Consider the following 11,208-nt stretch of genomic DNA (forward strand, 5'->3'; position numbering starts at 1 on the left):
CATAAGCCGGCTTGGAAACAGCGGCCCAAGGAATTGGGCCACAAGATGCCAGGACTCCTGGGTTCTCTGGGGCTTCAAACAAGAGGGGTCGGGAGCCCCGGGACACCTGGGTTCCATTTCTAGCTCCGGGAAGCCGGGCGAGGAGGCCTTGCGGGCTCCAGGAAGCATAAGCCTGGACTCATTCCCGGGGGAGGGGAGGAAGGAGCACGGGGGGGGGGTCCGTCTCCGGAACACAAGCACCCACCTCCTGCTCAAGCAGCTCGGGGTCTTTTTCCATATGGCGCTCCGCGGATCCCACGGGCGATGCAACGCCACAAAGAAGAAGAAGAAAAAGACGAGGAGGCGCAAAAGGAGGAGGAGGAGAAGCAGCCGCTGCCCTCTTTTAATCCGGGCCAAGTGTACACGCGCACAGCAGCCAGGCTGGCTCCGCCCCCTGGCTCCGACCTCGTTTCACCCCAAGCAGCTGAAAACTGCAAGGGCGGGGGAGGAAGCGGAGCAGCGCCGCGCAAACAAGAGAGATGCCAGAGATCCTGCAGGTTCCAGAACGCGCAGACAACTTCAAGAACGCCCCGAGATCGCGACGTGCGGATCTCACCACGCGCTGCACTCATGCACGCATGCATGCACACCGCGATGTCTGTCTACAAAGTGGGTAGCCAATCAACAGAGATTTTGCTCGGAAAAGAAAGGGGGGGGGGAGGAAGCGCACGCGCGCGCGTTATAAAAGAAGCTGCCTCCCTCTCGACGTTTCACTTTCAATTAACTTGTCATCGTGAGCTGTCGAAATAGAAGGAACAACTCCATGGCCGCTAGCGCTCCCTGGAAGAGAGGACAGCTGGACACCAGGTTCCCCCCAAACCTGTTTTCAAATGTTCAGGCAATATGCAATACTGTATCCTAATATTCAGATTTATTATTCGTCTACCAACAAGAACTCCAGGAAGGCAACTATCTCTACCCAGTAAGAGACTTAAAGAGACTTTTCTGGAAGCATTTTATTGACAACTAAAGCTGTTGCTAATTGTCACTAAATGCTTGTTACTGAAGTCACACTGAGGCTGCTAGCTCTGAATTACTGGTTCAAATCTCAGTTTAAACAAGAGTCCAAAACCAGCCCATCTCAGTCTATCCGAGAATAATTCTAGCCTACTTCACATAGGGCACCTTCAGCTGAGTAGCTATCCCTGATTTTCAAAATCTGCTTCTGGCCACCTAGCTATACCAGCCAGTTATTTAAAAGAAAAGGTTAACAGGCTACTCTTTACTAACAGATTAAGGTGAACTATTTACACGCTAGTCATTATTTAACTAGTGATTACTTTCACTTACGCAGAATGTTTTAAAACCTATCTGTCTTTCATCTTCGCAGCTCTATTATTCTAACTGCCGTAAACTGAGACCAAGATATACTATCTCTCCAAGACTCAGCAGGGGAGGTGGGATTCGGCCCCAGATCCCTTAGACCTTTCTTGAAAACTAAGGCATCTATCAGTGGCTTTCAAAGCTTCTGTTTCCTGGGGACTTATTTCCACTTGTCTGTCAAAGAACTTCTGTGTGTCTGCTATAGGACTTCTGTGTACTGTGGAGGATTCCAGAGGGGACCACATTCTGAAACACAAACGCCAGTCCTGTTAGGCCTCATTGCTGTCCCTCAGGAGTTGAGAGCATGCCCAGAATTGTCATGTGGCTGCACATTTTAGGCCGGCTGTCCTAGGCAAAGTGTCTTTCAGGGAAATCCATGTGTCTTTACCAACCGTCTCTTTTTAAAAAATAAATAAATTATAATTTTCATTTATATACATTACAATTATTTAACCAAGTTTTAACATTTTCAGTTTTGACTCCCTTCCTCCTCTTTCTGCGGTTCCTTACATTTATTTTTGTCCTTTCCTGCATACTCCAAATTGCCTTAACTTATTATTTTAATTGTCTGTTCTCATATATATCTCATATATATATATAAAGCAGCAGGTTTTTACAATAATCCTGCTAGTGTCTTGATCTGTTTACAGTTTGTAAATACTCAATAAGCCACTTCCATTCCTTTCTAAAAAGTTTGTTGTCTTGATTTCTTATTCTTCCAGTAAGTTTCGCCATTTCTGCATACTCCATTAGTTTCTGTATCCAATCTTATTTTGTCAGGACCTCTTCATCCTTCCACTTTTGGCAAATAACGTTCTTGCAACTGTAGTTGCATGCATAAATAAGTTTCTACATTATTTGGGTAGTTCTAATCCTTTTTATATTAATCTATTTGACTCTTTTCGAATTGCAAGACCATACTGTCACCCGCAGGTTTTTTGTTTTTTTTTTTTTGCTTTTGCATACTTTGATTTTACTTGGAAAAATTCATCCACTGCCGCACTGACCTCATCTTCTCTTTACCAACTATCTCACTGAGGAATCCCAGATAAGTAAACCCCAGGGTTCTCCCAAGACACAGACTGAAAACTCACTGAATTAATTCAGTGGCTCTTCAACTACTTTGACTGCCAATCCCAACAACTTTAAAGCAATGCACCAGACTCCTTCCTTGTTCATTCAAAATATTTATCTCCCACCTTTCTGTCAGAAAAAGGAGGTATTTGAGGCATCTAACAAAATGTCTTTGTTTTAGAAACATACTCTTTCAAGCTACCACTCTCCAAATGGATTTGAAGTACTTAGGTGCTCTAAGCTCTTTATATATTATCTAGATTAATTTCTCACCTCTCAGCATAACATTTTATACCATGGGAACATGGAACATGGTACGTTATAGAACATAAGCTAAAGAGAGAGAGAAGTTCTCTGCCTTTGCGAAGAAAAGTGAAGCAGGGGGTAGATTCTTCCTGAATATTGACTTTCCACCGCACCTCATTTTTATGCCTTTTTTGAGCATTCATTTGTAGGAACTGCTGCCTCGTGCCAAGAGTTTTAGAACAATTATCCCTCCCTTGCCAAGTCCAGTGTTTACATTCCCAGGTCGCAGCAGGCTAAGGGGAAAGGAGCAACACAGAACGTCTTGGATGCCAGCCTCAGCCTATCGCAATGCCCTAGGTCTTGGTTTCAATGGCAAAGAACGAAGGAACAGAGCCAGCCCATGCCAGCAGCTGCAGACTTTTCTCCCTGGAGTCCCCTTGCTTTAACCTACTGGACTCAGGGCTGGGAGTCAATGACTTCAATTCTCTAGGCTCCAATCCAACCCAGATCCCTGTCATTAGGGGAACTGTTTATAGCACCACCAACGAGCATGGTGCTTTATGGAGCAAGCCAATCAGCAGCAGCAACAAAGTGCCCCAATGAGCTTACAATCTGAATGTTCGCAGTAACAGTGGTGGCTGCTGCAGCAGCATGGGGTGGGGGTGGGGACTAAGAAAACCAGGGAACGGGAGAAACAGGGGTGCAAAAAAATCACTAACAGAGGGCACCAGAGGTGAATGGATCACAGGAAAATAATCCTGGGACTTTGGCCCCACAAATTTCCCACCCACTCCAGGGGATCAGACACACTGGGCGACCAGGAGTCGTTAACCCAAAGATCTACCCAAGAGTCCTCCCCCATAGATTATAGGTGTTTAAACGCTCATCATCATGGCCCGCCCCAAACTCAAAGAAGCTACCCTCCTGACTGAAGAGGACCCGGGATCCCCAACCCCACCTGTCTCCTCTAAAACCTCCTGCTGTCTTCCCTTCCGGAGATTCAAGGAATCCTGGCTCCCCAACGCCACCTCCATTTACCAGCCCACCAGGCTCCTCCCTATGCTGAGAAGGGAACCCAATGACAATCCCTCCCAGTCGTCTCCCTCCTAACCTGCTTCTTCCTTGCTAGAAACCCAGCAGTTTTGCATCCTGTTCTCCACCCTCGGGGTAGAGACTGTAACGCACGAGCCTCCGCCCCCCCGCCCCCGGCAGCGTTCACAATGGTACTTTCCGCAGAGGATCCCTTACCGCCAATTCCAAACACCGCAGCAGCTCCCGCACTTGGGGACCGGACTGAACCAGCTGTCTCTTTCTCGTTAGGGGTGGGCGGCTGGGTGCGGGGAAGGGGACTGACGACAAGGCAGTCTCTGACGGAGGAAGGGAGCAGTGCAGCATGGGAAATGTAGTCTCATCAACGCGCCCTCTGGATGGCTGCAGTACGCAGACGAAACTACGATACCCAGAAACCCCTGCGCGATAAGGCGGAATTATGGTGGGGAATTTTTTTTGCTTAAGTTAGCTCCTCATGGGAAATGCAGTCCGTCAATGAGGCAAAACAGGGAACAAGGCAAGCTGAAAACAATTCCTGCTAAAAGACGGGAGGGCATAAGGCGGACGTTTTCAGCACATTTTTGGGACACGGGTTAACTGCTGCGTTTAAAGAGGAGCATCCTTCAAACCAACCAATGTTATTATGGTGTAAGCTTTATAATGCAGTCACGGCAGGATGGTGTAGTGGTTAGAAACGTTGGACGAGGGCCTCGGAGACCAGGGTTTAAATCCTCATTCAGTCATGATGCTCAATGGGTTACCTTGGGCTCATCTGTCTCTCAGCCTAACCTGCCTCACAGGGTTGTTGTGGGGATAAAATGGGTCTGGAGGTTGCCATGTATATGCCAGCTTCTTGGAGGAAAGGTGGAATATCAGTAATAAATAACAGTGCAAGGGTTTGAGTGTGCTTATGTATCAGATGTGTGCATCGGAAAACTGGTCCCCCTCTACGAAGTGCACATCTGAAGCCTCTGACAAGAATCAAATTCAAACCAGAGTATGTGTACAAGAGAAGACGTGTCAAATAATTTACATTTTGGCGCAGTATTTTGGCTGACATGCATCGTGCCACAACAAGGAACTTATTTCACAAATGAGATACCACAACAACACACAATTAAGCCTGACCTTTGCAGCATTCCTATGCCAATTGCCACTGGAGTTTGGGGTATAAATGTTAGAAATAAATAAATGGGTTTTGGCTTGCCCGTCTCTGCGAAGGATGGCCAGGTTGCCACGACACGGAGGTGGAAACTAATTTCCACATGTATATAGGATCGAGCTCTTAACTGTAGCATAAACATTTCATGAGCAGTGAGCAGCGAAGTGAGAGAAGGCTGCATGGCAGGAATGGGGATGCTGATTGAAAGAATACTTATAGTTCCCTTCATGTTTGGGAGACAAATGCAACCCTAAGCACTTAGGAGTCCCAATGGAACATAGGAAGCTGCCTTATATTGGATAGTCAGCCCTTTGGTCCATCTAGCTTAGTACTGCTTACACAGGCTGGCAGTGGCTCCCCAAGGTTTCAGGCAAGGAATCTTTCAAAGCCCTACCTGGAGATTCCAGGGATTAAAGCTACGACCTTCAGCATGCAAAACTGATGTTCTCCCACTGAGCTACATCCCTTTCCCATTGAGTTCAATGGAACATACTCACAAGTGTGCCTAGAATTTTAGACAGAATAAGGCTAAAGTGAGGCACACCCTGAATTGTTGGTAATATTTGAAATACTGTTGACTCTGACCTTGTATTACATTACTGTATCTTCAGTGACAAAGCTGGAGAATCACTGGAATTACTCAATAAGCTAGCTCAGGTGTTGACTATGAACAAGTTACACTGACAGAGTGGGGCTGAAATAATGTCGACATTGTGAAAGTCCCATCAGAGGAATGGTAGGCACAGCTGTGAAGTCACAATCCTTTGGGATGCAAGCATATGAGGATCATAGAATTATAGGGTTGGAAGGGACCCTGAGAGTCATCCAGTCCAACCCCCTGTGATGCAGGAATCTCAACACACAGCCTCCCAATTTGAAACCATAACTGGATGCTACGTTGGGAGCAGTCTTGACATGGCAATCGCTACAAAAGTCCAATAGGTTGCAAGGCAAGATTTCTAAAATGCCAGAAGCACCCCTGGAAGAACATTGGGAAGATCAAGAAAGGACTGTTAAAAATGAAGGACTTTAAAGAGATGCTTCTGAAGACTATGCGTCTCTGCTGAGAAACAAACTTCTGCATCTAGAACAGGAGCAGCATAAGCACACTCTTGTCAGAGGTGGTTAAATTCAGTGGCACAACAGGATGTTTGCTTCTAGCTGGAAAGTGTTGCTTCTGCTGTGGCTGAAATATTGTTTTTGATTGTGTGGGGAGGGGAAACCTTTCTAAACCACAGGCTGCATGTAAGGTAGAATGTCCTGTTATTGGCGAAGCCATGCATAGGCTGAGAGTCCAGTGAGCCGATCCCAGACCGTTCCTTAGGGGCTGAACACTTTGTGGAAGAGACGAGCCAGTTCTACAAGAAAGCAGCAATTTGCTCATCTTCTGATTTGATGCTGGAAGAGTTTCCATTGGATTAGGCTGGGAGAGATGTGTGCAGGGCCCAATGACAGTGGGTTCCTAATGCGCTGTTCAAGCTCCATGCCAAGCTAGGGGGCAAATCGAGGCTGCCCTGTTCACAGTGCACACTGTACATACATGAAGTGAATTCAGGACATGCCTAAGAGCTGCAAAAAAACACTCAAGAAGAATTTAGTTGAAATGTCATCCTGGTGATAGACAAGGACAAAGAGGGCAATTTCTGCAGTGACAGAATCTTCATTGTGGTCACAGCAGCTTTGTGGGATTATGTTCTACTGACGATCAGGCACCTTCCATTTTCTCTTTCAGAAGCCTACCAAATACTTTTCTACTTAATGCTTCTGTCAACTAAACTGTTATCAGTTTTACCTGTGGATGACATAATGAAGGAATCTTGTATGTTGCATGATATTGTTTTACTGAGGGTTGTCATACATCTGTGCGTTTTGTTCGCCACTTGGATATTTTTAATGAGCAAGCGGTCTATAACTTCTCATAAAAAACTAATATGGAAAGGCAAGGTATCAATGTCATATTAGAAATGTAATAATCTAATGGGTGAATTTGCGTGACCCTGTCTATCCCTGCAAACACACTATTAAAGTCTTTATGAACTTTTTCTGAAGAGCCTGAAATTAAAAATGAGGTACCACCACTCTTGCCCCGCCCCACAAAAAAAAAATGAAAGCTAGGAATTCAAGAGGCTGCTTTCTCCAGAGATTTTTTTTTTTATTGTTACAGAGGTTTTTCTTTCTGCCAGGATTGCTATTTTAAATTGATCAGTCAGTTTAATCAAATATCCTTGGACTTATGGTTGTTTTTACAGTGCTCTTGATTATCTGGGAAACACAGCAGTGTGGTGGACCCTATTAATACAAGCACTTATTAAAAAAGTTAAGGCTGCATCTTAGAAAAAAACAATTCCCTTTTCTGTTTCGCGCAGGACTCACTACCTCTTCTAAGATGCTACCTGACGCAACAACACTCAAAAGCAAAGTACATTCAGAAGAAAAAGTCGTGTTTGTTTTTGTTCATATGTAACTTTATGCGGATTGAATCAATCAAGACTCTCATTATCAACCATGATTTCTTGCATTATGTGGCAAGCTGTTTTCTTTCTTGGATGGCTCTATTGTGCTTCATACAAAAAAACTATTTCTTGCTTACTTTCAGGCTGTTAACGGTGGCTACACAGCGACCCCTGCAGTAGGCTGGGAGTACATACAGAGAAATATAACCACCATTTCAAATTGGGGAAAAATCCCGGTAAGTCGTTCACTTTCGACTTTATAATCTATGCCAGCCATCGCCAACCTGGTGTTTGCCAGATGTTCTGGACCACAACTTCCATCAGCCCCGACCAGCTGCTGGCTGAGACTGAAAAGAGTTGCAGTCTCAGGCTTCGGGGGGGGGGGGGGGGCAGGGTGCTTAAGTCAGCTGCATGGTTCCCCCCCGCCCCCAGATAATTCTAATGGACAAAGATGTTTTAAGGTCTACTCTGCCTCACTTTCTCTGAAAATGGGTATTGACAGCTGTGCTGGAAGCCTGTAGAAAACAAACTGAAAAGCGGCTGCTCACCCATATTTTGCCAGACCCGTTTTTTTTTTGGTACCTAAGGCTGCAAACCCAAAATTCCCATCCCACTGTAGTGGTACAAATATAATGGCAAACATGTAGTGGTGCTCATCAGATGTTGCTGGGCTCAATCAGCCCCAGCCAGCAGGGCTGGGTGGGGTGGGAACTAGAGTCCAAAAACAACTTGAGGGGCCATCCTTGGCCTTGCAGTTTCAATCCTAATGAAAATAATTTACAGTTTGCTACCTTTTTAATGGTACCTCACAATCTGTGGCTTGCCTCAGCCTTCCTAACAGAAGGGCCCTCCTGTTATGTAAAAGGTAGCTGTTATTAATGATGGTGAGAAAGGATGAGCTTTCGTTTGTGCTTCAGTAACTAAGCCAAGCCCAGTCACAAGCTGGTTTTGCTCAACTTTGTATCTATTCAGTGCTCTTTTTCAAAAAGGAAAAAGGAAAAATGGTGCTGGTACTCACCATGAAGTTGTTGCAGTAAGTGCCACACTTTTGAAACATAGGGGGAGAGAAGTGCCCATACTGCACTCTACTTGAGTATCCCCAGAAAAAAAGCACTCTATTACAACTGAGAAGAGACATAACAGCTCTCAACTCAATGCTTTTTAAAGTCATCACAAATAGCTGTATTTTACAAATTGCTCTGTATACAATTTTTTTCTAAAAAGAGCTATAAAAATAAGTTTTGTATTAAAAAGAAATAAGGAAAGGAACGAAGGGCTTGATTTACATATCTGTAGGTCACCCCAACCAAAAACTGCATCCATTTAAGTTCCAAAATGGAGGTTCATAAGCTAATCTGAATGGAGTCCGAAGGGTCAGACAAGTGGAATGCTGATCTCATCGATTTCCGGGAAGACGTTTTCCAAGCTGGAAGAGCATTCAGGTGATATAGAAACAGATTAATGGGTTGGATCCTGACCAAGCTACTTGCATTTAGTTCCCACTGGAATGACAAACTTTTCAGCTTGGATTTCAATGGGACCTAAGCGCAATGAATTTGGTCCAGATCCAACCCAGCGCTTAAGGAAACACCAGAGGTAGGCGAGACCCCTGGGAAACCTCCACCCTCTCAGGACTTCCAACCTTCATTCACTGCCTCTTGGCTTTGGCCACGGGGCGCTTCCAGGCCTGGTTGAGGTAGCCGAGGCGCTTGTAGTTGAGCAAGAGGAGGGCAAAGTTGAGGAGGTAGGTGCTGATGCAGACCACACAGAAGTCGTGGAGCACAAAGAACAGGATGTAGGCCAGGTACAGCGAGCCAACTATGGAGACGACCGAAGAGCCCAGCAGAGCAATGGCCGCCAGACTGCTGTTGGAGAAGCCTGTGTGGATGAAGGGGTCTGGGTTACTTTTGTGTTCAGCTGCAGAAGGGTAAATCATGCTGGCAAGATGGGACTGAAAGCTAAAACCGGCCTCCAACCTTTCGGCTGACCACCCCAACTTTGGATTTCCAGTCCCCACCTGTGAATCATCTGAAGGAAACAAAGGTTTTTGACCACACACATGAGAATGTCAACAAAATGTTGCAGTGTATCCTCCCTCCTAATGTTCTTGTTCGGGGTTCTGGTTAGCTCCTCCCACTGAGCAGGGCATTCCATTTTCACCACCCACCCCATTCAGTGTCTGTCTGCCCCCCCTGCACCTCTTTAGCTGCCCCTCTACATTCTGTAGCTACTCAGCATGCTTGGTCCTCTCTGTTTGGGGCTGCCCCTAGAGTTTGCGTTCTTTAGATTATAATATTTTTTTTTTTGTACACTTGCAAACCCCCAAAGTTCCCCTCTATACATTCCTCTCATTTCTCAGTGGCCCTGTTTTGGCACCACTTCTTTGAGCACTCTTCATTTTAGTCCAGCATCCTGTTCTCTCACTGGCCAGCCGTGGAAGACCACAAGCAGAACTTGATTGCGACAGCACTTTTCCTGATTCCCTTGACTTTGCATCCAGAGGTAGTACACTGGAGATAGTTCATAGCAGGAGTGTGCAACAGCTCTGGTCTACCCTGAATTACGAAATGTTGCTAATACCTGATGTAGTCGTCAGGGGAGGACAACACACCTGGTAACATACAGAGGTGAAAACATGGGCAGCTAGATTCTCCTCTGCCCAGTGTTTGGATTGGATGCTGTGTTAGCGACACCCGCATCCATGTGTGGACACCTGTGTTCTCTTTGACGCATCCATCTGCATGTGTCACTCACCCAGAAGGATTTGCAGGGTGTAGAAAGCGATCCCAAAGACACTATTAGGCTGGTTGAACACGCTACGAGGTCCCAGAAACGTGGCCACCAGGCCAAAACCATGACCCCACCTGTAATGGGAGGAGATGATACAGAATGTTAGCAATAAACAGTAATTATGATACTTAAGTCTTTATAGAACACTGTGGATTGTCTAAGATCATGCAATAACAGTGTCTGGTTGGCTGCCTAAGGCAAACTGGGCCAATATAAAGACGCATCTTACCAATGTCAGATCTTTTATAGACCACAGGAGGCCCATTCTGCGTCACCTCCAGCATACATAAGGGACACGTCATCCCCCTCATTCACATTCTCCAGCCAAATAATAAAGGGTCAGTTACCCTGGGGACGTCCTTCCTGGCTGTTTACAGAAGATTAGGCGAGCATACCAGTGACTTCTGCTAACAATTTCCCCCCTCCTCTCCTGCCACCCGTTAAGAGACCCCTTTCTCAATTGTGCTGCAAGCAGGAAAGGATTCAGAAGATCGATTGGAGCTTTTCAGCGGAACTGAGGAAACTCCAGGACAAATAATACTTTCCCAAAAGAAGTGGAATTTAACCCAACACGGGCAGGGATAGTCCACACCTTGAACTCCACTGGGTGGTAGGGAGAGATTTCGTCCCGAGTAAGCATGCCAATTGCACAGGGTCAGGCTGCAATCCCACGCACACTAACTCGGAAGTAAATCCCAGCGGGACCTCTTTTTGGAAACAAGCACGCGTGGGATCCGACGCGTGTGCGTGTGGCGGATGCCACCGGGGTGCAAATCGCAGGAGATCATCCCACCAGATCTGGAGCTCCTGGCGCTGGAGCAGCGGGGTGTGTGTCTTCACCTGGAAGTGAAGACGCGGGAGCAGCTGACGGCTGCGCTGATGTCGCACATGGCCCGGTAGGCGGCGTCCCGCTCCTTCGAGGTCTCCACGTGGAAAGCGTAAGCAGACAGCGCCAGCCCCGCCGCGCAGAGCAGGAGCCGGGCCGCGCGCTCCCAGCCGGGCACCGCCATCCTGCCGTGAGCGAGAGGCGCAATGGGCCGCTTCCCTCTTGCTGGACGGCGCGCCCCTTCC

General features: G+C 46.6%; 3 protein-coding genes across 6 annotated transcripts in view; 1 reads left to right on the forward strand and 2 right to left on the reverse strand.

Annotated features, from left to right (window-relative positions):
- BCKDK (branched chain keto acid dehydrogenase kinase) overlaps positions 1-4,060 on the reverse strand; it is a 26,215-nt gene extending 22,155 nt beyond the window's left edge. Inside the window, exon 1 of one of the 3 annotated variants that reach the window (XM_083409906.1) lies at positions 3,931-4,060. The gene's annotated coding sequence lies outside the window, so the exon portion shown is untranslated. Of the gene's footprint in view, positions 1-244; positions 426-3,640; positions 3,736-3,930 lie in introns of those variants that run through there. The other 2 variants (XM_083409908.1, XM_083409907.1) reach the window with 2 other exon arrangements.
- Positions 1-11,156, reverse strand: part of VKORC1 (vitamin K epoxide reductase complex subunit 1) — a 23,645-nt gene extending 12,489 nt beyond the window's left edge. Inside the window, exons 1-3 of the mRNA XM_083409970.1 lie at positions 10,978-11,156; positions 10,102-10,211; positions 6,230-9,225 (exon numbers count right to left, since the gene is read on the reverse strand). Of these exons, the coding sequence (XP_083266096.1) occupies positions 8,996-9,225; positions 10,102-10,211; positions 10,978-11,147 (510 nt within the window). The 5' untranslated portion in view covers positions 11,148-11,156 and the 3' untranslated portion in view covers positions 6,230-8,995. The remainder of the gene's footprint in view (positions 1-6,229; positions 9,226-10,101; positions 10,212-10,977) is intronic.
- Positions 1-11,208, forward strand: part of LOC310662829 (pyrin domain-containing protein 1-like) — a 742,864-nt gene that overhangs the window by 51,582 nt on the left and 680,074 nt on the right. The window lies entirely within an intron of this gene.

The sequence above is a fragment of the Podarcis tiliguerta genome (assembly GCF_965153285.1).
Source record: "Podarcis tiliguerta genome assembly, chromosome: 13".
In the NCBI taxonomy this organism is placed as follows: domain Eukaryota; kingdom Metazoa; phylum Chordata; class Lepidosauria; order Squamata; family Lacertidae; genus Podarcis; species Podarcis tiliguerta.